The following is a 26700-nucleotide window of genomic DNA, read 5'->3' on the forward strand; positions in this document are numbered from 1 at the left end:
AAGAGACATGACAAATTAAGGATTAATTTAAGGAAAATAAGTGTACTTCCTCCTAAAATTATTTAACTTTCTCCTAAAACTATTGTGAAAGCTGTTATGGTACAGTGGTTATCTATTTCTTTTGGCAGAATTTTTTTTATTTTGGGAAAAGTACAATTAATTCCCTCAAACTATCACTTCATTGTCAATGTCCTCCCCAAACTACCAATTGTGTCAATGTCCCCTCCTAAACTACTAAAAACTGTCAATGTCCCCCTAATGACAAAAATACCCTTCATAAAATTATTAAAATAAAATAAAAACTAAAAAAATATAAAATAACAAAAATTTATACAAAAATAATAATAAAAAATTAAAAACTGGTTTTTTTTTTTGTTAAAACAAATTATTTTTGTAAGTTTCAGTTATTTTTTCGTTTGTTTATTTTTTTTTTTTTAAAAAATCATTCTTTTTCGTTTTTTTAATTTAATAAAAAACTGGTTTTTCCTTTTTCTTTTTCGTTTGTTTTTTTTTTTTTCTAAAAAAAACTCTTTTTTTTCGTTTTTTTATTTTTTTTTCGTTTTTTTATTTAATTTTATTTAATTTATATTAGTTTTTATTTTTATTTTTAGTTTTTATTTTTTAATTTATAAGGACATTTTTATCTTATTCAAAAAAATTTAGGATTATTTTTGTCTTTTCGTTGGTATTATGGTAGACATTGACATTTTTTGGTAGTTTGAGGGGGGCAATTGACACAATTGATAGTTTGGGGGTACATTAACAATTGAGTGGTAGTTTGAGGGGGACATATGTACTTTTTCCTTCTTTTTTTTTTCTTTTTTTTTTCTTTTTTTTTTTTTTTTTTTTTTTTTTTTTCCTTTTTCTTTTGGCAGAACAACATTTAATCCTTACTCATCCACTTCCTTCTCCTACGCCTTTGGTGGAGTTAAAGTCAAGTAATGGCTTGACCCGAATATGGTAAAACCCAAATATGGAGTTTCAGCTTCTATGTCCTCTTTTACCCCTTTTTGTTAAAAAATTAAAAAAATTAAAAATTAACTAAATCCATTGGCTACCCGTCTACTTTGCTAGGAAACAGAATAAATAAAATAACAAATCACAGAAGAAAAATTTAGGTGGGACTTGAATCCAAGTCCTTCACGGCTAGTCAGCTACCATACTCCTGTCATTAAATGAAGAAAATAAAGTAACAAGTAGAATTAATCCTTGATTTTATTCTCATATACATATGGTAGGTAGCATTACTCTTATTGTTAGGGGCAGACTTATCATTTGAGATTTGGGGAGGCAAAATAAAAAATTAGGGATAAAATTTTAACTTTTAATTTTTTTTTTTTAATGGAAAGCATGGTGGCTTGGGGGGCTCATGTCCCAATATAGCTCCGCCCTTATCCATTGTCCATTTCTGTGCAAGAAGTGTAAATCCACTATTGAATCTCTAAGACCCATACGAGGGTTTTACAGATTTAATGGTAGATTTTTTATTTTTATTTTTTAATATGGATAAATAATGTGTAGAAGAATGATACCAAATACATCTCAATACGATAATATCCTAATTAAAGAAGAAAATTGTTTGGAGTACTACATGACACAACATGGGTGAAAAAAATTAAGCAACAAAGTTTGATAAATAAATTTAATTGTTTAATGACTAACTTGATAATCGTCAATTTGTAAATGACTTACAATAAAAATTATCGATCCTTCATCAATAACGACACTAATAATAACAGAGCTAAATGAAACAATTATTATAATTATCATAATTAATTGGTTCAAACATCTGACATCAAGGACAGAACTAAACGTAGGCAAGGGAGTCACGGCCCCCCTTGGTTTTCAAATTTTATTTATCAAGTTAAATACATAAATAATTTTATGCTTAAAAATTAGGTTGACTTCTATTAAAATTAGGTTTGAACTCTCGTTCATATTCTGACCGTCCCCAATAAAATAAATCTTGAATCCGTTGCCGTCTACATGTTCCTATCATTAGGGTTTGCATGGACGTGACATTCCATGATACGTACACAAATACAAAGGAAACGTAATCTCCATCTTAACAACTGTGTAGTGGACTTGTGGACCAGCGGTGCATGATCTTTTTGTTTCTCACTTGCTCTTGTGATTAATTGGGAATAAAATAAAATTTAGAGGTTGCATGCATGTATCATATATGTGTGCAGATTTCCGACAGGTGACCGCCGACCGGTCACTATTAATTTGTCCATTTGAGATATTAATAAAAGTATAATATAACACTCGAGCTGTCCGTCTTATGGATGAATCAGTGTGATATATATATATATATATCAACAAGAAAGCTCTTTCTTATATAACTTTTTCAAGGAAAAAGACTTCAAAGGGATTCCGACGAAAGAGACTCAAAACGATGGTCCGGTCGCACATTGGATTATGATTTATGATGTATCATCGCTTTTAGACAGCTATACATACCTGCTTTTCCTTTGATCACTTCAATGAATTTAATGATTTACTCTTCTTTTGCTGTAAATCCTTAACCAATCTAGCAACTTTATCGAGGACAATTTTATCCTTTTTTTTTTTTTTTTCTTTTTTGTTAATGCTTTTTAGAAATTGTTTTTTTTTGAAAAAAATGTTATGACGTGACATAAATGTGAACGTAATTTTAAATGTTTTGGATTATTTATTAATGTTAAAGTTAAAAAAAAAAAAAAAAAAAGGAAAAAGTGTTATCAAACAAACTTATAAAAACGTGCTTGAAAATTCATTAAAAAGTGTTTGTGGATCAAAATCCTCTGCATTTCAAAGAAAACGGAAATTATTTATTTTATGGTCAATATTAGATTTCAGTGTTAAAGAAAGTTTGGGTAAGCTAAGATCATGGAGGGTTGAACATGTGAAGAGAATTGCAAATTCTGCCGCTCATGTTCTTGCGCGAGAGGCTTATTCTTGTAGGGTTTGGGTTGAAAAAATTTCAAATTGTATCTGTGATAATTGTGCCCAGGGAGCAATGGCTCTGATTGATTGATTGATTTTATCAATAAATACTATAATTTTGTTAAAAAAAAGAAAAAGAAAAAAAGCTATTGGGTTGCCACGTGTCAGTAAAGAAGCATTATAAAATGGGCTTCTGAATGAAAAGAAAAGCCCATTTTTCTATAGAGTGAGCCGCGCAGCCCTGTTTTCTGGTGGGCATTTACGGGTTTCTGATAGAAGCCCAAACCCAATTCTTTTTTCTTCAATAAAGTTCCTGAATCCTGACTCTCTTCGTCGAATTCCCTCTGCTTGGTTCTGCCCAAGCAAAGCCAAAACCCCTGTAAAACCCTCACAGTGCTCGCAACAAACCAAGGGAGCCAAAGAAGCCAATGGTGTGCTAACCAAGAGGCAAGAGACCATGGCCTCCTCCAAAACGGCGCCGATCGATCATATCCTCCACAACTTCAAGGCTTTCCAAATCTCAATGTTGTGCTCGCCGGAGACCATAGCCTCCTCCAAAACCATTCTCTCAGTTGCCGCCACACTCACCGCCTCAGCCGTTCTCTTCCGAAACATTGCATACGATCTCGTCCCCGAATCTGTCCAAGGCTACTTCCACTCGCGCCTTCACAAGCTCGTCATCGACGAGTCTGATGGGCCACCACGTCCCCTGAAAAAGCGCCACAACTCTATCCCTCTCTGTCTCTCTCCGTCCCCTCAAAAAAGCAACTAGTACTGCTTTCCGTTCCTCATCTAAAGTTTGACTTTCCCAACCCAAAAACAAAAAGGAAAAAACAACCTGACAATTATGGCAAAAGAGCAAAGGCTGGACTCTCCCCCTCTCCAGGTAATAATGCTAAACAAAAGAAAAACCCCCCCAAAATGATAACATCTTGATGCAAAGCATGTGGAGGAGAACTTTTTACAAACACTAAAAGGAAATGTCCATAAGTTTGATCAAGTGATCAATCTTGGTTTATATTCGAAATTGCATCAGATCTGTAGTGTATAACCTGCGTGTCGATCTAGACATAGACATATAGACATACCGAGGCTGTTGGTGTTGGATATGGGTTTTGCTTGCTTATATGCGGGAATTGCAGGACAAGGAGAAAGAGAAGGAAGAACTGAATTAACCTGACCCTCCATTGCCCATAACAGTCACTTCCCGGGTCTGTCACGGATTCAATTGTAAAAAGATGTCTTTTTTCTTTTAAGATTGCAAAAGAGAAGAATGTGATGAAATGCAGGTATTGTATATGTTGGGAGTCATGACGGCGGGGCGCCGGGGCCGGCATTTAGGTTCAGCCAATGGCTAGATTTGGTTCGTAAACGCAGCGCCAGATATCGCTCCTCTGGCTTCCCCCGCCTCCACTCTATGCCTTCTCATGACTGGAGCTGCAGTCAATATGGAAGACACTGTACGCTGTGGTTGAGCATTATAGCATTTTAATCAGTTTTAGAGGAATGATTGTGCGATCCAATTTGTTGCCTGCACGTGGCTGATCCATTTTTTCAATAACGATTTTCTGAGCTGTGAAAAGGTCTCTCTCTCTCTCTCTCTCTCTCTCTCTCTCTCTCTCTCACACACACACACACACACACACACACACACACACACACACACACACACACACACACACACACACACACACACACACACAGGATATATTTAAAACAGAGGATATATTTAAAACCTAGAGTTAATCTCTGAATACGACCAAAAAACGTCTTAAATAGGTCTTATAAGTGGGCCAGGCTGTGACCATTCTGCTGAATTGAGAAACTAAAGGCCATTAAATGCCTTATGCCCCATTGATTGAAACTATGTGTCATTGCAGCATTATTATAATTTTTTGAAACATCCTAGGCTAAAGCAACATAATATTGTCTACATAAGATCATATGTCGTTCGGGAAAGCACCAATTGCTCGTTTGGATAACATATCATGCATGCAGCAACCCTATACATCAACTTTTTGTGTTATTAGTAGATTTCTTTCCTTCTCAGCAGCCCAAAGATAGCCTTTTACATATATTATTTGAATCCATTTTTATCGAGCGTTGTGAAATTAAAACACAGTCTTACCATGTAAAACTGTTAGTGATTTTTATGCTTATAGTATAGGTTAGTTGGGCAATGGTTGAATATAGTGTTCTAGAATTGAAAGGACTTGTGTATGAGTGTTCACAACTTCATATTTTTTCCCATTAAATGCACATGGGATGGTGTAGGTGATCCAATCGACACTTCTGACTGGCATTTACTTCCATTCACCAACCAACTTTCTCACACTTAATATTTAACCACACGTATATCCAAGAACACAAGGATATATACCCAGCACTTTCCAGTAGCATAAATACATAATCAAATGAGACTGGGAGAGAACAATTTATATAGCAACTTCTGAATCCATATATATCTTTCTGCCGTCGGTGGTTTCAGTCCTCCTTTTCTTTTAGTCATCCAATTATGTCAAAGGTTCCATCTATATTTTTCTGCATGTGATGTTCTTTTGGCCTTTGTAATTACTTTCTGACCTCCTTCTTCTGAGGCTTCTATCTTTTCACTGACACTGCCGTACATTTATCTTCTCTGAGGTCAAAAGTACGTACTAACCAACCTGACTCTTCTGTGTTTTTGCAGAAAACTGTAGTGTCAGTGGAACTCCTCTGTTCAAAATGTAGGCAGAGGGTGATGAAGTTAATTGCATCAATAGAAGGCATTACTTCCATTGTCCTTGACTCTTCAAAATGTACGGTGACAGTAATTGGGGAAGCTGATCCTGTGACAATCATCAAGAAGGTCAGAAAATTCAGAAGATCTGCAGCGGTGGTCAGTGTCGGTCCTCCCAAAGAAGAGAAGAAGGATCTGTATGGTAAAGTAGTGGATGTGATGTATACCCCAAAGACATGTCAAAGATGTGATGTATGGTATGTAGTTGGTGAAGATTATTACAGTTATTGTTCCATTATGTAACTTAGTAAAGCCCAACGTACGTCCTGTTTCATACTACAAGATGTATGATAATTTGGCAAAAATAATGAAAACCATCATCTCTTCGCTGAACTTATGTTCTTTCCCACTCTTCAAAGCATATAGATTAAACAGAAACAGTAATGTCGTTTAAGAATTTCAAAATTTACTTTTAAAAGAATTATAACATGATATATTTCTTCAGATTTTTATATGAAACGACTGAGTTTTCATCTTTTTTGTCCAACATGGTTAGTGGAAGGTCATTTCACTGTAAGGCTTCTGTGCTAATGTTAAGTTTCTCCCTGTCTAGAAGCTGCTAGTTCTATACAATGTTGTGAGTAGGCGGCATGTATTGATCAAAATTTATTGTTAAAATTTGGACCATTTAAGAGCATCCTTTAGCTCAAGAATTTACTTTTAAAAAAAAAAAAATTGTTTATTATAAAAGGCTTCCTACATCAAATTCTTCAAATTTTTCTCTATTTCAACTAAATATTAATTTTTTATTGATTTTAAGCAACTACTTCTAACAAATGAAAAAAGAGAAAAAGTGAAAAGTGTAGTAAGGAGAGAAATGATAGAATATTCAATATCTCATAAAATTTGTGAGCTAAATTTAGAGTGAAATTCTGACAAAAACTAAAATAGAGAGATTATAAAAAATTTGTTAAAGTGAACTTCTTTAAAAATTTTCACTAAATTTTGAAGTGAAAAGTCCCCTAGCTAGATGCTCTAAAAGATAAAATATTGTATTGATCTCAATATGTGAATTATCTGCTCTATCGATAATGCCACTCCTTACAAGGCACATTGCAACAGAAAAATTAAAAATATTTGGAAAAAAGGAAGGGGATCATTGATGAGGTGCCATGACTTTTAGTGTCATGCATAGACTTTAATGGCCGCTCAGGGATACAGTGAGAACAAATGAAAAAAGAAAAAAAATCATTGCCACAAATTAATTTATGATCGATGGAAACTAAAGGGAAATGCGTTATCAAACCTGTTGTACGGGCATCGAAGAATAACAGCGTGACAGCGTCTGCTCTCTAATGATTATAATTTATAGAGGTTTTTTTTTTTTTTTTTTTAACCTTAAGAGGTTTTTTAATTAAAATTATGAAAAAAGTACACATTTCCCAACCTAACATCCAATTTGAATATCCTCTTAAATTATTAAAAATTTACAATGTACTCCCAAATGACAAAAATATATTTCATCTAAAAGAAATTAAATTTATAATTTTTTTTTAAAAAAAATTTATTATTTGTTTTTTTTCCAGTTTTTCCTTTCTTTTTTTCCCCAATTTATAAGAGTATTTTGGGCTTATTGAAACAAATTTAGATTTTTTTTTTTCTTTTTTGTTATTTTTTTAGGCAAATGTGTATATGATAAATTTTTGATAATTTAAGAAAGACATAACAAATTAAGACTTAGTTTAAGGAGAATAAATGTACTTTCTCCTAAAATTATTGTGAACTTCCTCTTAAAATAATTGTGAAAGCCAAGTGCCATGGTACGGTGGACGGTGGTTATGTATTTCTTTTGGCAGAAGAAACTTGTAGTAGAGCCAATAGCTTATCTGGGTATTGAGGGGTTGGTGTGGAAATGACATTCGTACCCATCAATCCTTGCTCATCCACTTCCTCCTACTATGCCTTTGGTGGAGTTAAAGTCAAGTAATGGCTTGACTCGTCTTGAAGGGATTTAGGTAGAAACAGAATGTGTGTTCAAAAAAAAAAAGAAAAAAAGAAAAAGAAAAGGTAGAAACAGAATGAAAATAACATAAAATAAAATAACAAATCACAGAAGAAAAATTTAGGTAGGACTTTAATATATCCAAGTCCTTCACGGCTAGTCGGCTACTATACTCCTGTAATTAAATGATTAAATGAAGAAAATAAAGTAATAAGTAGAATTAAGATAGATAAATGTTTGTTTTTATTTTCATACACATCTGTCATGTAGAATTACTCTTATTGTTAGGGGCAGACCTAACATTTGAGATTTAGAGGGCAAAATTAAAAAAATAAAAATAAAATTGGGAGGCAAAACTAAAAAAAAAAAAAAATTATGAGTAAAATTTTAATTTTAATTTTTTTTTTTTTGGAAAACATGGTAGCTTAGGGGGATCATGCCCCAATGTAGCTCTGCCCCTGTCTACTATCCATCTCTGTACGAGAGGTAAATTCACTATTGAATCTCTGAGACCCATATATGGGTTCTATAGATTCAATTGTTGATTTTTTTTTTTTTTTTAAAAAATATGGACAAAAGATGTGTAGGAGAATGATACCAAACACATCTCAATAAAATAATATCCTAGTTAAAGAAGAAAAATGTTTGGAGTGCTACATGACACAACATGGGTGAAAAAAATTAAGTAACAAAGTTTGACAAATAAATTTAATTATACTTTAGTATTAAAGAAGGTTTTGGTAAGTTAAGATCGTGGTGGGTTGAATATACGAAGAGAGATGTAAATTTTACTGCTCATATTTTTGCATATTCTTACACTAAACTGTATATGTGATAGTGTAACCAATGAGAAATGGCTCCTGATTGATTGATTGATTTCATCGATAAATACTATAATTTTGTTAAAATATATATATTAATGATTGCAGTTCTGCCTTAATTTTCTAATGGTTTGGCCCAAAATAAAAAAGAAAAAAGAACAGCTATTGAATTGCCACATGTCAGTAAAGAAGCATTATAAAATGGGCTTCTGAATGAAAAGAAAGCCTATTTTTCTATAGAGTGAGCCACCCAGCCCTGTTTTATGGTGGGCATCTACGGGTTCCTGAATCCTGCGTCTCTTCGTCGAATTCCCTCAGTTTGGTTATGCCCAAGCGAAGCCAAAACCCCTGTAAAACCCTCACAGTGCTCGCAACAAACCAATGGAGCCAAATAAGCCAATGGTGTGCTAACCAAGAGGCAAGAGACCATGGCCTCCTCCAAAACGGCGCCGATCGATCACATCCTCCACAACTTCAAGGCTTTCCAAGTCTCAATGTTGTGCTCGCCGGAGACCATAGCCTCCTCCAAAAGTATTCTCTCAGTTGCCGCCACACTCACCACCTCAGCCGTTCTCTTCCGAAACATTGCATACGATCTCGTCCCCGAATCTGTCCAAGGCTACTTCCACTCGCGCCTTCACAAGCTCACCACCTGTTTATCTTCCCAGCTCACTCTTGTCATTGGCGAGTCTGATGGGCTCGCCCCAAACCAGATGTAAGAGGCCGCCAACCTTTACTTGGGTGCAAAGCTATCGCCATTGACGCTAAGAATCAAGGTCCATAAGCCAGTGAAAGAGAAGGAACTAGCTGTGACAATTGACAGGTATTAAGGGTCAGTTTGAGCTTTTGTTTAGAAAGAGCTTTTGTAGTTAAAAGATTTTTTTAGCTTTTTTTAAAAGTGCATTTTGGTTTTTTTAAAGAAAAAAAGTACAAAATAAACACTTTTGACTTTTTTTACCAAACATACTCATTTTTGTTTTGCACAACTTCTTAACTCAATCTTAAACAGTCCAAAATATTAGTTATTCTAAAAGCTTAAGCTTATAAAAAAAATATTAATTTAATCATTTATTAATGCATGTTTGGGGCTTAAACTTATTCTTAATCAGTGAGTCCTAACATATAGAATATATGAATTATTAAGGATTCTGTAACGACTTAAGGAAAATCGCTAGTCAAATCTGCGCTATCACCCCAAAAGAACTAGTCAATTTGAAACTTTTCTAGAATTCTTTATAAAACCCAATTTCATCTAGTAACTAAACAATGTGGGGTATAGCATTACCCATGAGTATTTTTATAAGCTACTCACTCTATGTGAGTTATTCATCTCTTCCCAATATAAGACCAGGGTATTACAAACTCCCCCCCCTTAAAACCCCTGACGTCCTCGTCAGGGCCATGTCATGCAGTGCTCCAGTATCACATTACATGTTACTAGGTGGCTCTGATACCGTTTGTAACGACCCAATGAAAGCGCTAGCCACATATGCGCTATTATCCCAAAATGACTAGTCAATTTGGAGCTTTCTTAGAATCTCTTATAAAGCCCAGTTTCACCTAGTAACTAGACAGTGTGAGACTTAACACTCATGACTATCTTTACAAACCACTCACTTTATGTGAGCTATTCATCTCTTCTCAATATGGAACCGGGGTGTTACAGATTTGTTCTTAGAACATATTAAATTACTACTTATTGTAAAAGCTTAAGCTAATAAAAAATGATTTATTTAATTATTTAACTTTTATTATAAGGGACCAAGAACTGGTGGACGTCTACAAGGGTGTGAAACTCAAGTGGGTTTTGGTGTCTTCACCCATTGACAAGCCGGTTTCAAATAGAAATAGCAACCGATCAGACGCATTTTCAAGATCTGAGGCACGACGGTTTGAGCTAAGTTTTCACAAAAAGCATAGAGATAGAGTGCTTGGCTCTTACTTACCATACATTCTGCAGCAAGCAAAAGCAATAAGAGAAGAAAGGAAGACAGTGAAGCTTCATACCATTGACTATAATGGCACTGACTATTGGAGCTCGATCAACCTTGACCATCCGGCAACTTTTGATACGATGGCTATGGACCCAGAAATGAAGAAGGCCTTGATCGAGGATCTTGACAGGTTTACAGGAAGGAGTATTTTAGGAGAGTAGGGAAAGCTTGGAAACGTGGGTATTTGTTGTATGGACCGCCCGGTACCGGAAAGTCCAGCTTAGTTGCAGCCATGGCTAATTATCTCAAGTATGATATCTACGACAGGGATTTGAAGGAGGTTCAGTGCAATTCCGATCTAAGGCGGCTATTGATTGGTACAGGGAGTCAATCAATATTGGTAATAGAGGACATAGATTGTTCAGTTGAGTTGCAGAATCGGGAATTGGCTAATGAAGCCAAATCTGTAGAGGATGACAAGGTATATGCATCTCTGTTCCTGTATTTACATTATCAAAATATGCTGCGAACCAATTTAGCGTTCTTCCATTACAGGTTACGCTTTCTGGTATGTTGAACTTCATTGATGGGTTGTGGTCAAGCTGTGGAGACGAGTGAATCATTGTGTTTACAACGAATCACAAGGACCGTCTTGATCCAGCTCTGCTGAGGCCTGGTCGTATGGACATGCACATCCACATGTCATATTGCTCGTTCAGCGGCTTCAAGACATTAGCGTCTAATTACTTGCAAATTCAGGAGCACCCACTGTTTGAAGACATTGAAGACTCCATAGAGAAGGCTGAGGCAACGCCTGCTGAAATTACGCGAGAGTTGATGAAGAGTGACAATGCGGACGTTGCTCTACAGGGGCTTATCAAGCTCCTCCAAAGCAAAAAAGAGGAAAATAACTGAGCAAATCTAGTAACGTTGTGGACTAATATATAGGTTTTCAAATTATATACACATGCTATATTTGGTTGTGTCAAATTCATATTATAGAAGAAAAATGTTTGGAGTACTACAACTCCTTTATAAATTGATGTGACAATTTGATACTGTCATAAACTGTCACGTTAGCTTCAATTAAATTTAATTATTACTTGCAACATGACATGTCAATTTGTAAAAGACTAGTCGTATAAAAATTGTTGTATCCTAACAACACCCATTATAGAGACCATACCTTAGCTAGAGATCAATTGCTGAATAATAGTAAACAAGTAGCTGCTATCGACAATTCCTTGTCTGCGAGATTTCCAGCTCAAGAGTCAAAACTGTACCAAATTGTCACCAAAAAGGCATAAAACTTGTTTTCTAAAAAAAAAAAAAAAAAGGTTATCAAATGGACACATGCTAAGGATTTAATTCAGCCAACTATATTGATACAATAATAGGAACCTCAAAAACTGGCATAGGCTTAGAGGGGGAAAAAAACTAGCCAAATACACTGTGCTGCCATTTTAAAGCTCTATACTGCCATTTTCATTTCTATCTTCTGGTGAGGATCATAACCTATGAGTTTAAAGTCAGCTGCCACAAACGAATCTATATCCTTCTTCTCTGGATTGATCTTCAAGATCTGCAGGCAAGAGACACATTTGTCAAAGAAACAAGAAAAGTTGATAAAAAGGTATAGAAGAAAAGACTGATAAAAATCCTCCAGTAGTGGCATATTTTTCATGTGTCACATGTTTTTTTGTCTAGACGCACACCAAATGCCATTCAAATTATGTATACTTTGCCAAAAAGGAGGGGGAAAGAACAAAAATCTTCAAAGTTGGTGGCACTAGACATTCGGAGAGTGCTTAGCACAATTTTTCTCCTTTTGCAAAACACTACCTCACAGACCAGCCTTAAAGAGTTCGAGAGGTCAACAAAGGAAAGACCACTTTATAACCAAAAAAAGTATATACTATCTTACGCATATATAAAATAAGATAAGATAGGTATTCCTTTCTATGGCATTCAAAAAGAGCTTATAACCAGAAAAAGAGCGAGCCAAGGACTGGATAAGCTCTGTTAAAGGTTGTCTACATTATAGAGTATAATTCAATATTTATGCCAAAAGAGTACTTAGGTAATCTAACATCATAAACATTCATCATATGCAACCAGCAATTTTCTATACGTTGTTCTACTCACAGGAAAAGGTTTGGGAAGTTTCTGAAGCTGCTCCTGCAGAGGCCTGATATGAGTTTTATAAACATGAGCATCCCCAATTATGTGGATGAAATCACCAGGAGTGAGGCCTGTAATGGCAAATTAACATTGTAGAGAGAAAAAAATCATAAAAAGGTTCCGCAAATAAGGATCAATGGCAATCAGAAAATGAGACATAAAACTAAGAAAACGACAACTATAATATTGTAATTTCTAATAAAACTTAAAATTTCTGATATTGAAATGAATGCCTACCACAAACATGAGCGATCATACATGTCAATAAAGCATAAGACGCAATGTTAAATGGAATGCCAAGACCCATATCAGCAGACCGCTGATACATTTGACAGGATAGCTCCCCATTGGCTACGTAGAACTGCAAGAAAGATGAGCATTAAAATTGCAGATTACCATAATAAAACAACAAATAAATGAAAAATAAAGAAAAATAACAGGTCACCTGGGCGAACATGTGACAAGGGGGAAGTGCCATCAACTTGAGATCTGATGGATTCCATGCTGAGAGGATAATCCGCCGGTCATCTGGTCTATTCTTAATCTTGTCAACAACATCAGACAACTGATCAAATCCTTGGCCCGTGTAGTCAGCATGCATGTTGGTATATCTGTAAAATAGTACATTATGAGAGGATGATTAAAGGTTGAAACAAAAGTCACAATTTCTTTAGGTAAATGCTAGCCACTGACCTAGCACCAAAGTGTCTCCACTGGAATCCATATATGGGTCCCAAGTCACCCTCTTTCCTATCTGACAAACCAATACTAAAGAAATAGATATATACTAGTTAGATTTGCATATGCAGAATAATTCTATGGAAAATCAGATTCTTATAGCCAGTAATTGCCTGTCAAGGTAGTCCCTGGATGCATTTCCATCCCATATATGAATGTCTTTCTCCTGTAGAACCTATTGGCAATAACATCTTTTTTAAAACCTATTTTCACCTTCAATATAATCAATTCACAAAAGATATAGCATCTTCAGTACTTAAGTCTTTCTACAAATAAAAATAGTAGAACAAATTACAAAGAGAACGAAATATGCACTGTCAGTATACTGACATCCAGATAATGAATAAAACCAGCATCATGACCCAAGCTCAGTTACATAGGGAACTTTTGAATGTATATCAAGTACCACAAAAGGACTACCATTACCTCTTTAAGCATATGTCTTTATTGAGACAGATGCAATCAATGTATGAACCCAATACTTAATATTACATGTCAGATAGATATAAAAGGATTGAAAGACAATAGAATTACATTATTTCACCATTTTGACTATAAAAATTTCCTTTAGAAAAAAGATGCTTGTTCTGAAATATTGAAGAATACTATAAATCAGATGCTATTAATAACTGGATCTGAGAAAATCTGGATATAGATTTAGAATCAACATTAAACAAATAGTACTAGAAAAGATAAGCAGTTGCAAGAATATTTCAACCAATAAAAAATATTAGCCTTTTCCATTTTCCTTTTACACAAAGCAGATGTTGGCTCATTTGCATTGTTACAGGTGTGTGATCAAAGAAAGGACAGGAAGAAGAAGCAGACCAAAGTTTCTAAGACGATTGAACAGTTACCTTTGCATTTGTCGAACCACTGATAAACCACAACAGTTCTTCAACAACACCACGCCAAAATACTCTCTAGCAATTCAGAAAACAAAAAACCATAAGTACCAGCACTAAAAAACATAGATGACAAATTTTCAGAAAGGGCTAGAAATTTTTAGTGACCTAAAGGGATTTGATGACAGGTATGCTTCTCCAAAACATGATCAGAAGGGCAGAAAAGAGAACTCATTACCAAAAAAAAAAGAACACATTATAATTGAGAAGCAATTCAGAAGAGAACTAGTACCTTAGTTGTAAGAAGTGGAAAAGATCTGCGGAGATTGAACCGCATCTGTGAAGGGTACACGTATTAGATAGTGGAAATGCTTATTCGTAAGCCAATGTTGGAGTATGAATAAAATGAGTACTATCAGAATGAAAAACACAAAGATATGTAGGTAATCTAAGTTTCATACTACCTGGCAACCAAATTTTGATAAAGTACCGGTCCCTGTCCTGTCATCTTTCTGGGTGCCACTTGAGATAATTTCTCGAACCAGTTTCAGATACACATACTCATCATGTCTCTCAAAGATCATCTTTGGCAGGAAGATAAATCTTTCCACCTCAAACTTGTTGGAATACTCATTTCTTGAAGCATGGGCTTCAACTGTGGAACTTCTTACGCGAACATAACTCACAAAAGCATATTGAATGTTATTTTCCACCAAAGGGGGGGATGAGTACCATGGCTGAAAGACGGAGAAATTAATTGTGGGAATGAAAGTGTCGCATTCAATGCCTGTCTCAATTTCAGTAATGTGGATGGCATCACATTGTGGAGCGTTAAGTGCTTCCCTGCACCGAAAACCATCAATATCTATCTTATCAGTAAGTCAAAGTTTTGTGATTTATGCATAGAGCAACAAGTTACCTAAGTATCTGGCCGCCTCCAATAACAAATACTCTCTCTATTGATGAAGAATAAGGAGATTCTGCCAATAATTTTAAAGCTGAAGGAACACTTCCACATATTAATACATTTTCAGCAGTTGCAATATCAAAACTCCCAGAACGAGTCAGCACAACATTCAGGCGACTGGGTAAAGGACGGTACTCAAGGGGGATACTTTCCCATGTTTTCCTACCCATTACTACTGCATTCTTCTTCCCAGGATCTGATGTAGTCATCGTGAGCTCCTTGAAAAATTTGAGGTCAGAAGGCAACCTCCATGGTAACTTTCCATCCTTCCCAATACCCATTTCACGAGTAGCAGCCACCACAACTTGGTAAGTCCTACGAGGACCAGCATCCGCATCCACATCCACATCACTGTTAGAAAAACACATTGGAATTCCACTAGCCATGACAGAAAATCTTGGGTAATATCTGTACTTCTCAGTCACATTCAAGACTCCTAATAAGCATGAGGAAGAAGACGCAGAAGCGAGATTAAGGAAGCAACTATTTAAGGAACTCAGTAGAACCTGTTAGAAAAGAGTATAAAAATGGTGACCACATAACTTAAATAAAACCATAGTAAATTTATAATAAAGCTCAAATACATTACAAGCTGAAATCGGAAAGGGAAATAAAAAAAAAACAAGAGCCTGTTAGTATTAGGTTACGGAACAAGGGAAAACGAACTTTGCAAATTGAATTAAGAAATTTTATTTCCAATAAAAATTGAAATCCATGGTTCATCCTTTTTTGCAAATTGCAATAACAGCTCTCATCTTAGATGGTCCCGGAAAACATAAGTGGACGGAACGCCATAATACTAGAGGGATTATGAGTATACTGTAGAAACCTTGGTAAAAGATATGTTCCTCAGAGAATAATATTGCATCAGCATCTGGACATCTGCTGAAGTTAACCGGATTTACTCTCATCTGTGCCTGGAAAGAGAAAAGCCTATTCCTGTAACTATACATTCCTACGCATTACATAGTATTTTTTGGAAAGAAATAACCACCAGAACTTAAAAACATAATATGAAAACCTAATATCGTGTACAGCTATGAGCTCATCAGTATATCCTAAGCAAAATTGGCCAAGAAAGACAATGAGAAGTTCTAACAAACAAAGCACCATTGCAGCTTGTTTACGACAGAATCCATAATACAGAAAGAGAAAAGACTCTCATTCGACCTCTATTTGATTAAAGTTGTAAAAATTGAACATCTATGATAACCATATTGGCATGCTTATTGCTTCTCATCAGAAGGTCAAGCAATGCCTTGATTAAGATAAAGGCAGGTTAAGTTACAGACCTCAAAAACAAGAGCGAAAATTGACGAAAGGTGGGAATTTTTCTTGCCGTGGCGTGCGATGGTTTCAGTATCACGATAATGGGGAGATGGAACTTGCTTCAGTTATTTTCAAAATGCAGAGGGAGCCGAGTGTAAAAGAAAAACGATGACGGGGACTTTTACCTGAATATCCATGTGCCCATGGGAACTGGGAAGGGCGGTCTGTCGGGCCAGCCCAGCCCAACTAAAATGGGGCCATGTCGTATATAATTTTTTTTTTTTTTTTTTAGAACCTGAGTTTCAATTTATATCGTAGATGGTGCTTGAGTTTTGAGAAAATACGGACTTGACACCTCCATCTAATTTTTTGTCCAATATTTAACGGTTTGCCACATGTCAACTCTTGAAAATTTACACGTGGCATAATATAAAAAAATAAAATTAAATTAATAAAACTTAAAATATATATATATATATATTAAAAAAAAACAGGGGTGGCTGGCCACCCTCATTTTGGTCAAAGGGGAGGCTTAGCCACCCTTATGGCCACATAGAGAGAGAGAGAAAAAATATATATAAAAACTTGTGAGAGTTTTGGCCATTTGGGGTGACTAAACCACCCTCAAAGGCCACGAAGGTAGTTCAGCCACCCTCAATGGCCAAAAGGGAAAAAAAAAAAAATATAGGAGAGTTTTGGCCCATGGGGGTCGTTTGGCCTCCCCCATGCCGGCCAAGAGCCATTCCTTTTTTTAAATTTTTTTTAAAATTTTTAATATATATATATATATTTTAAGTTTTATTAATTTTTAATTCTTAATTGATTTTTAAAGATTTTTATTTTGTTTATATTGTGCCACGTGTCAACCCTTGAAAGTTGACACGTGGCAAACCATCACATATTGGACGAAAAAAATAGACGGAGGTGCTTAGTCCATCTTTTCTCAAAACCTCAGTATCATTTATAATACGAATTGAAATTCAAATACTAAAAAATAAAATTTTTAAAACTCAAGTACTAAAAATGTATTTAACCTTTAATTTTATTTCGAATACAAGTCGAGTTCAATCTCATCACGAGCTACTTAATTAACTTATTCATTTATATGATATCTTATATAAAGTAAATACCATAATTGTTTACCTTTATGTAAATTCATACTAATCATTAATTAATTAAATATTGTTAAAATTTTATCATTTGAGTTAATTAAATAAATTAACTTGAATCTTAAATAATATAATCTCAAATTTATATGAATGTATATAAATTCATTATGCACATACACAAATTATGTGCGTACATACACACAAATACTCACAAACATACTCGTGTACATACAAATTTAAAAAACTAAACTTACAACAATAATTCAAGTTATATCTATCATATTAGGAAGATAATTCATTTTAACTTAAGATGTTCTTATTACAAAATTTAAAATAATACGATTTTTTTTTTTTGTAAAAATGAAGTTATACGAGTTTATACAAATTTATTCGAGTCGAGCCGAGTTTATACGAGTATATCTCATTTAATATTCAAACATATTATTGTGTTTACGAATGACTCATTTATTATTCGAACCGAGACCGAATTGAGTTCACAAGCGGCCGGACTCATCTTCCACCCTTGGAGGGGGATGTCCTGAATCATACTGCCCTTCCATGTAGCTTGCTACTCTGCCTCAACTAGTCTCTCAGTTGGCTACGTAACACGCGCACACACCAAAAAAAAAAAAATACAGAATAGCTAGTTTTAATTACATTCTGTGTTTATTAATGTAAAAATCTGTCTGGAAGACCAACCCTCGCGAAAATATACGAATGTAGTGCAAACATACCACCACACAATTCCTCCTATACAGGAGTCTCTTTTTCACCAGCAAAGCCTTCTCTGAGGAACACACATATAAACACAATCCTCGGTCAGCAGAAGAGGTGCGGGACAAAAATTTGTAGAGTAGACGGAGAAACAAAATCTTCAACTTACCCTTAATTTGGCCTCTTCTTGTCTGTCTATGTATGCTAAAAGTTCTTCCTGCTTCATTAAAGCTTCATGCAAAGCCTGCTCAGGAAGAACCATACAAGATCAAAAACAAAAATAGCCAGCAACTGAAAAATGCACGCAATGAGAGCATAGATGAACCATGCATGATGCATGCGAGGATTATTTTGCCAGCTAGTCACTGATATAGACGGATCAATTATAAAAATGTACTCATCGATAACATAGGCTAATGCAAAATATTTTCAAAATTATAAGCCATTTGCAAGAACGTGTTAAAAATTGGCTGGAAGATCCAAGAACCTTGTGCAACTGTCAACACATAGGCAGCTCTAAAAGGTTTTAACTGTTTAACCCAACTGGCAATCTGCCATGTGAAAGTACATATCGGCATAAGCAATTGTTACAGGAAAAGAAAATTTCAATTTAAACTAATTTACTCAGTCCCATATTCAGAGATATATATATACACACAAAATCAGGGTAATGGCAACTGATAACGTGCTTTTAACTGATGAAGCACCTGCATGAGAGCACAGTGCAGCATTTTCAAAGGAAAGGATGTAACAAGCATATTACACTAATCATGCATATAATAGTCCACTTAATTTTAGAATCTTAAGTGATGCAAGTTGTAGCTCCACATCAAGTCACCTTATAAAGAGTTTGGTACACGGTTAATTTTTTTTTAACAGTAAAGACATTAAAACGGCAAATCAGAGCCCTCACTAGGTTGCCTTGAGAGTAACTAAACAAGAGATGATATAGTCACCTTTTTTGTCGCAATTAGCTCTGCTTCCAATGCATCCACACGACAAACAGCAGCATTCAGCAACTCCACTTTCTCGTAAGGCATCTCAAATGGCTTTGCCTGTAGCATGTCTACTTTCTCCTCAAGCTCACCCAGCCTTTTCAAAGCAGATGAGAAGAGTTCTGCATCTGCAAACCCCAGAGCAGGAGAAGGGGTACGGAACTCCTCCTTGGGTGATTCAACAGTCGGGTAGGAAATGTTGCAGTTAGAATCAGGTAGAGTGTCAGGAAGTTTCTTGGTCACCTGGAATGCCACTGAACGTACTAGAGTAATGAGGGTAATGAAGAAGGCCACCAGCGCAGCCCAGATTTGAGTAAAAATTCCTTCTGGAGTTTTTTCCACACTTGGTAGAGAAGGTGTCCCTGAAATTGGTTTCAATAGGTATCAAAAACTTCTCTTTTTTGGACTTGATTACAAACATTTTTCACTGCAATGTATGCAACATCCACAACTGCTTGAATCAATAATGTTCTTTATGTATAAGAAAACATAAATGAAAATCTAAGGAAATTAAACCCTTAACAAGTATGAAAACTACGTATCTAAATCATCTAAACATGCTGGCATCCTTCGCATTTGGAGGAATCAACAGGCAAAGACAAGAGTTCCTCGTCTATCTATAAGATTTTACACTAACATTATAAATGCAACAGATGTGGAATTAGCAATGATAGCATATGAATACCATGCCATACAAGAATAAGTTCAATAAAGGTGCAATTAAACTATCAAACCTCTGGAAGCATGTGGCTTTTGAGGCAATACTTGTTGCTTCCATCCCACATCCACAGCCTTATCAACCATGGGAACGTATTCATCATACTCCAAGACGCCACCAACACTGCTCCCTTTACCAGCGACCTTAGCCTAAACAAACATCAAAGCATATCAACTATGAGCTGAAGTTTGATGACCTAACACTAACATTTAAAGGAATTTACCTCATAAATGATGTCATGTGACACTAAATTTTACTTTAGCAATGCAGTTTTCGATTCAAAAGACTAAAGCACCCATAACTACACGCATATCATGCTGTCATCAGTTTCTGAAAATCAGATATGTATCAGCCTCTTAATTCAATTCAATGATATCTTCTCAGATTTACTCACGCATATCAATCTTATAATCATCAAGTCTTGGTGTTAGCCACCGCGGACACACCATAAACCAGGTAAATTAAAAAAAAGAAAAAAAAAAAAAGAAGTTCAGCAGTCATAGACTGAGGGTCCGTTTGGATTTGCGATTTCAAAAAGTAATTTTTAAAAACGCAATTAAGCGTTTGGCAAAATCGCAATTTAGCCTTTAAAATCGCAAGTTAATTTTTAAAATTCTACGTTTTCAAAAAAGCACCCTACTACCTGCGATTTGAAAAAGCAATTTTATGCGTTTTCAAATCGCAATTTTTTAAAAACGCAATTACCAAACGATACATTTTCTACGATTTAGTTTAAAATCGCACTTTTTGTTTATGAAATCGGAATCCCAAACGCACCCTGAATGAGTTTGACTATGCACATTTCTCCAATTTATTTTGAGAGTATTCCTTAATGTTATCCACAAATATATAACCATATGTACATACGTAACTCTAATTTAAAGAATATATTCAAAGCACTATTTTTTAAGCAGCATACAATCAAAGTCAGGACCCAATAAAAAATGAGTAACATACTACCTAAGTATCTGACTAGGCAAAAGAATAGGATGATACATATGATCGTTACAACAAGATTGCTTAAAGAGGAAAAGATCTCCAGAGAATGTCAGAAGAAATTTTTAGATCTAATCGTCCAACAAGCATCCACATCATGGCAAAATACGAATACCTCTAAAAATATTTGTAGTGATCTAACTATGACCATGTCAATATCTGCAAACAAGCATATTATTTACGGTGTCCAAAAGGATAAGAGAGAGAGCCAAAATAGGAATTCCATATTGATGATTAGGCTCTTCTCACCTAAAGAAAATGATAACCAAGTACACAATCTGAGCCATAATTGCTAAAAGACCTTTTTTTTTATAAGTAATTACAACTCAATTCATTGAAAGCGCAGAGGGGCGCAACCCTTATACACAGGAAGTATACAAGAGAGCCCCTAAAAGGAACGAGAAGAGAAAAGATTTAAAAATTCTACATAAGAAAAACCATTCAAGCAATGATGGAACGCCATCCAAAGATATCACATATTAAGCAAGCGCTTCCGTAGTTCCACTATTGATGTTTCTACATCTTCAAAAAGCCGCGCATTCCGCACCCGTCAAATACACCGCAATAAACACAATGGAGCTAACCACCAAGCTTCTATAGCACAACCATACCCAACCGACGCGCTCCAACTAGTCAACAACTCTAACACCGTTCGTGGCATAACCCACTCTATTCCAAATAATTGAGGATCATCTAACATAATTGAGAAAAGTTGAATAGACAGGGTATAAATGCAGTTGCAAGTAAAGCAAGATAAGTTTTATAGATGACTCAGTTATAAATCAATGAAAATAATAATAATAAAAAAAAGAAGTCAGGCTTTTATCCCATACCAAATCAATCAGGATGTGTATTCTGCCAATCATTCTCAAACAACACAGGATTATCAAACAAACACTTACTTCTTCACGGACAGGAGTCAACCTAGGTTCTGAATAGCTCCTAGTTGCTTTTGGGGAAGTAATTTCTTCCACTTCAGATCCTGACTCAGCAGTAGACGTGTCACTACTTTTTATCTGACCCAACAACATAAAAAAACTAACATTAGAAGACACTCAGACAGAACTCTAATTGTAAATACAAAACTCAGCTCCCAGGGTGCAGACCATACCATTGGATAATGTGGCTTCTCACAGCTCCCCTCACTGTCTGAAACTGTTACTATTTGTCTAGAACATTGTGCTTCACCACTAAGAACCATCTACATAATTTGTTTTTGAGCCATATATGAAGTACAGTTGCAAAGGAGATAATTAGAAAAATTAGTGAAACAAAAGCTAATAACAGAACAGCCATGTATGAAGTACAGTTGCCGAGGAGATAATTAGCAAAAATGATGAATCAAAAGCTAATAAGAGAACGGTCCAACAATATCAAGGTGATGACCAAACCTTTAATATGTTTGGATCTTTCCACGGCCCTTTATCTGACCTCATGCAACCTCCCCGATCAGCACATGTACAGCTACCACCCATAAATTCCGGCAACTCACTATACAAGTCCCCAAGATAAAAACATTTATTCATGGCCGATAAAATTGTCCTGAAAAAAGAAAGAAAAAAAAGCACCAGGATATCCAGAACCAGAAAGCTAAAATTACCTTGCATCAATTATTTCAAGTAATTTGCTGTGATACTTGTTCCCAAGAACCTGAGACAAAATTCCAATATCAAGTAATCCCGTAGATAATTTCTGCTTAACTATAAAAGTAAATACTTTAATGGATATAAAAATGGACAACTTTATTAATCCTTGAACGTACATGAATCTTTGAAGTTGTTTTGGGATCAAGAAAAGTTTTCACCGTGTTCCAAAGCATCTTAAAACCAGGGCCAGCATTAATTATAAACATTCGACAAAGTGTCTGCAGAAAAGGTGTGAATGTAAATAGTTCAGATCCCCAAAATATCAGAAACTAATTTAAGGATATTAAAAAAGGAAACCACATACTTCAGGGTAGTTATCATTATCAATCTTCTGTAGCCGCGTGATGAGTTCTCGTGCAGGCTTGGTTAGATTTTTAAAACCCTAAAGTGAAAATATGTTTAAACAAGAAACACAGGACTGTCAATATAATCTTACAATGCAAAACTAAATATGGTGCCAGGGAAACTTTGGATATCAAAATAAAGTAACAAACATACCACGCCTTGAACATCTAAAATTGTTGTACTGGAATCTATGTGTCTCTTTGCAGCAATAGTGCAAGCTGGAAACCTAATTGCAAAAGTAAGTTCAAAACCCTTGACATGATATTGAATATATCGCTCCAAAGTAGTCACTTGCATAAGTTTGTTCGGATCAATTTTTCCCAGTCTCTCAATGTATACAGGTCTTCCCTCTTTATCTACACCATGATAACCCTGAGGGTAGTATTGTAGAACTTTATTCAACTCAGTAAACTCAAAATCCTGAAAAAAAAATAAATAAATAAAGCATCATGTCAGATTATAAATGCAGCATTTACCTCCAAATTGCCTCAAAATGCATGAAAAGCATTTACCTCCAAAATTGTGTCTGTACCAAAGTCTTTCCTCCATTGAATCATGTTGGCCCACATGTGCTTTGCTTTCTCAATGTCAAACTTCCTTGCTTTCAAGAATCTGATACAACAAAGCTCGACAATCAACACTGTACAGATGTAGAGTCAAAGATATCTATTTTTCAATGCGAGTTTTCGAGTCAAGCCATGAAGATTTGACTACTAACTAAATAATGTGTTATGACTAAACAAAGTCTCTACTCTCTGAGAGTATTTACTTCTAACACCCAATCACGCGGAGGGCAGGCCAACTGCAAATCCTGGGTGGGAGAATAAGGTGAACCTGTTGTATCTTATCTTTCATGTGATGAAAAAAATATATAAATTAATAAAAATACCAATATGCACATGAACATCATCAAGAAAAATACTGCACTCGATCTGACATAAAAAAACGTATGGAATTCAAAAGGAAAAAGATGGTCACTGATCAAAAACTAACTCATAGTAGTCTTTTTTTTTTTTAATTATTATTTTTCCGGATAAGTAACACCAATGCATACTAGTTGAAGTCACTTATAAAAAAAAATGCATACTAGTTGAAGTCACGTATGCGGCTACATGTAGTTGTGCATGAAAAGTTGGCATGAACATCATAGCATCTTTCAAAAAATACCGATCCAATGAGTCTTTTAATATATGTGGTGATTTAAAGGGAGAAAGACATGACATGATTAAACACCGATTTATAGTAATTGAAGTTTGCACTAATGAGCTTGGACTAGAACGCAGAAGTGATGAAAGCCACAGCTAGATAATGTCACACACAGAGTATACAGCCTAACTGAGAACTGTTAGAAACAAATATCAAGTGGCAGACTTCATAAATCACCTATCAACAAGCTTAAACTAGGACAAAGTTGATTTCTGAGCCCAAGAAATCCCACACACGATGTCACATACATTTTCACAGTAAAAAAAAGTAGGATAAAGTTAAGAGCTAAATCCAGATTTTGAAAATAGTACAGTTCTTACGAAAACTTGAAGCTAATACAAATACTATGAAATCCTAAATCCATGTAAACCATGAATTACATAATTCATACGAAAAAGAAGAAGAAGAAAAGGAGTTCACCTCAACAACATGTGGTAATCATCGTGTCTCGTAGGAAGCAAGTCGTCCAAGATAAGCGCCTGTTTAAATTCATCCACGGCCTGCTGCTCCTCGTCATTCCGAAAATCCTCAATTGAGACGGAGTTAGTCCGGCTGCTACTCTTCTTCCGGCTCTTCAAATTAAGAGAATGCCTGAATTTGCTAGATGCATTGATTGCTTTCTTCTTTAGACTCCCAATTCTCGTCCGCTTGTCATCCTCCGAGTTTTCGAAATCCGATTTCCGTTCTTTCCTCTCGTCGTGCGCAGAGGACCCCTCAAAGCCTAAAGGAAGTCAAAAGAAAGTCTTTAAAAGTCTCCAACCAGGTCCTCTTATATTAGACTTTGAATTTCTTATATAAATTCATTTATGACGGACAACAAAGTCCAATTGCGAAAATACTCGTTCAAGGAAAACCCTAATTGGCCAATTGTTAGGGCTTTCCCACTCAATACACAAACACTGACTATTCTGAGCCGCACACAAAACTAGCTGACTACAAATAACAAGAAATCCAGAATACATATCCACAAAACTGTAAAACAATTGAAGAAGCATATGAGCAATTCGAATAGATTTAGCGGAAATCAAAAGAAGAATTAGTGAAAGAAAATGTACTCACAAGGCCTTGCGAAGCGATCGAGTGGACCCGACATGTTGACCTTATCGGGTTAAGAATCGAAGTCGGAGCAAAAAACAGAGCATGAATAACAAGAAGTCTATGGCACAAGAGCAAACCGAATCAATGTTGTGCAGAGCGAGAAATATCAAATACGATGCCGATCTTTGACGACGTCGTAGTAAAAAATTTAGGTCTTCAATCTTTAGGAAATTCTCAGCTAAAGGAAACGAAGACGAAAGAGGGAAAGAAATGAGGGCTATTAATAAAATAATAAATTCGCCGAAGCAAATGATAGCGGATAGCGAAGGAACTGATGAGACGCCTCACAGACGGTAGAGTAGTTTTACTACAGACGTAACAGGCAGATGCCAGGCTTCCTCTAGCGGGTTCTAATTTAGAGACGTACGGTACAGAGAGTTGGGAAGGTTACCACGTGGCAGTAATCTGTGCCGCGCAATTTGCTTGGGTAAGCTAAGCTTGGCGGGAATTTGTCGTCTTCGGCGGCGGTTATCTTTCTTTTGAGTAAGAGAAAAGCCGATTGTGCAGAACTATATACATGGGTGAAATTCATGTCTGTCAGTCACGTATGCAATGGAAATGATAAATTAGTAAAGTGCACATTTGTAAATAAAAATGTGAAAATATCTCCTATAAAGTTTGAGAAAAAATATAGTAATTCAGTAATGCTTACAAACCCCAGGTATGTTGTGCGTTTTTTGAAATTTACGGTTTTAAAAATCGAACTGCAATTTTACCTTAATTACATATTTAAAAATGACGTTTTCATTATGCAATTTGAAATCGTTATTTTTCGTACAGCACATTTTAAAACCGTTAAATCAAACAGACACTTGATCCTAATTACTCTTTCAACAAAGTTTTTTTTTTCTAAAATTGATTAAAAGAACTTCTTTCAATTCAGTCTATTAAATTGATATTTGTCAAGCATGTAATTTTTACATGCATTTTTAATAAGAATAATATAGCAGATATTTTAAAAATGCACATGAGAATTACGTACTCTTAAGATAAATGTCAATTTAATAAACTTAGTTGATGAAATTTTCTACAATCCAATTATAACGAAAACTCTATCTTCTTCGAATACATGCACTCCCATACATCCCATATAATTATTAAATTACATTAGACCATAGGGATAAATTTTAAGATCATTACATTTACATATATGAGATTTCCAATTCTTTATCTACCCAATACGCCTGCGAAGTGCTTTGTGATATATTCTTCTTATATATATATATATATATATATGAGAATACCTTTTATTAGGATAGGCTGTAAACCCCTCATTTTACAGCAGCAAATTATAAGTGGACAAGTCACCAAAAATCAAAAAAATACAATAGACATAAAAATACCCAATCCTTTTAAACAAATTAAAGAATAATGATTTCTGGACAGTAGACCTCTCATTTCAAGAATGTTTATCGTACAGTTCTAGCTCATACTATATTCTCTGCTTTCTGAACTAGCAAGGGTAGCCT

The 26700-nt window shown here is 35.3% G+C and overlaps 3 protein-coding genes and 1 pseudogene across 8 annotated transcripts; 2 read left to right on the plus strand and 2 right to left on the minus strand.

The window, feature by feature from the left end:
- Nucleotides 1-5260: 5260 nt before the first annotated feature.
- LOC133870220 (heavy metal-associated isoprenylated plant protein 2-like) lies at nucleotides 5261-6040 on the plus strand. The gene is made up of 2 exons (XM_062307302.1): nucleotides 5261-5452; nucleotides 5618-6040. The coding sequence occupies exons 1-2, from the start codon at nucleotides 5444-5446 to the stop codon at nucleotides 5948-5950; spliced, it is 342 nt and encodes a 113-aa protein (XP_062163286.1). The 5' UTR covers nucleotides 5261-5443; the 3' UTR covers nucleotides 5951-6040.
- Nucleotides 6041-8898: 2858 nt separating this feature from the next.
- Nucleotides 8899-11420, plus strand: LOC133871674 (AAA-ATPase At3g50940-like; annotated as a pseudogene).
- LOC133872031 (putative bifunctional dihydrofolate reductase-thymidylate synthase) lies at nucleotides 9158-16594 on the minus strand. 6 transcript variants are annotated; one of them, XR_009900918.1, is made up of 14 exons: nucleotides 16428-16594; nucleotides 15965-16052; nucleotides 15088-15641; nucleotides 14633-15011; nucleotides 14461-14505; nucleotides 14181-14246; nucleotides 13437-13498; nucleotides 13279-13353; nucleotides 13031-13196; nucleotides 12823-12946; nucleotides 12550-12656; nucleotides 11806-11986; nucleotides 11591-11681; nucleotides 9158-9277 (listed from the first exon to the last, which is right to left on the minus strand). XR_009900918.1 is itself a non-coding variant. In XM_062309537.1 (12 exons), exons 2-12 carry the CDS (start codon nucleotides 16007-16009, stop codon nucleotides 11876-11878), a joined length of 1734 nt encoding a protein of 577 aa, XP_062165521.1. In that variant the 5' UTR covers nucleotides 16010-16052; nucleotides 16428-16593; the 3' UTR covers nucleotides 11451-11875. The 6 variants fall into 6 exon arrangements, 1 of the variants encoding a protein (XP_062165521.1); XR_009900915.1 differs by lacking the exon at nucleotides 9158-9277 and adding an exon at nucleotides 11148-11286; XR_009900916.1 differs by lacking the exon at nucleotides 9158-9277 and adding an exon at nucleotides 11103-11221 and having other exon boundaries at nucleotides 11591-11986; nucleotides 16428-16593.
- Nucleotides 16595-17804: 1210 nt separating this feature from the next.
- LOC133870472 (phosphatidylinositol/phosphatidylcholine transfer protein SFH8-like) lies at nucleotides 17805-25688 on the minus strand. Its single transcript, XM_062307602.1, has 14 exons — nucleotides 25193-25688; nucleotides 24554-24854; nucleotides 23440-23539; nucleotides 23081-23347; nucleotides 22887-22964; nucleotides 22699-22800; nucleotides 22537-22586; nucleotides 22328-22427; nucleotides 22048-22137; nucleotides 21839-21952; nucleotides 19957-20089; nucleotides 19184-19584; nucleotides 18397-18471; nucleotides 17805-18300 (listed from the first exon to the last, which is right to left on the minus strand). The coding sequence occupies exons 1-14, from the start codon at nucleotides 25224-25226 to the stop codon at nucleotides 18283-18285; spliced, it is 1863 nt and encodes a 620-aa protein (XP_062163586.1). The 5' UTR covers nucleotides 25227-25688; the 3' UTR covers nucleotides 17805-18282.
- Nucleotides 25689-26700: the final 1012 nt, after the last annotated feature.

Source organism: Alnus glutinosa, chromosome 6 (genome assembly GCF_958979055.1).
Source record: "Alnus glutinosa chromosome 6, dhAlnGlut1.1, whole genome shotgun sequence".
NCBI lineage: Eukaryota > Viridiplantae > Streptophyta > Magnoliopsida > Fagales > Betulaceae > Alnus > Alnus glutinosa.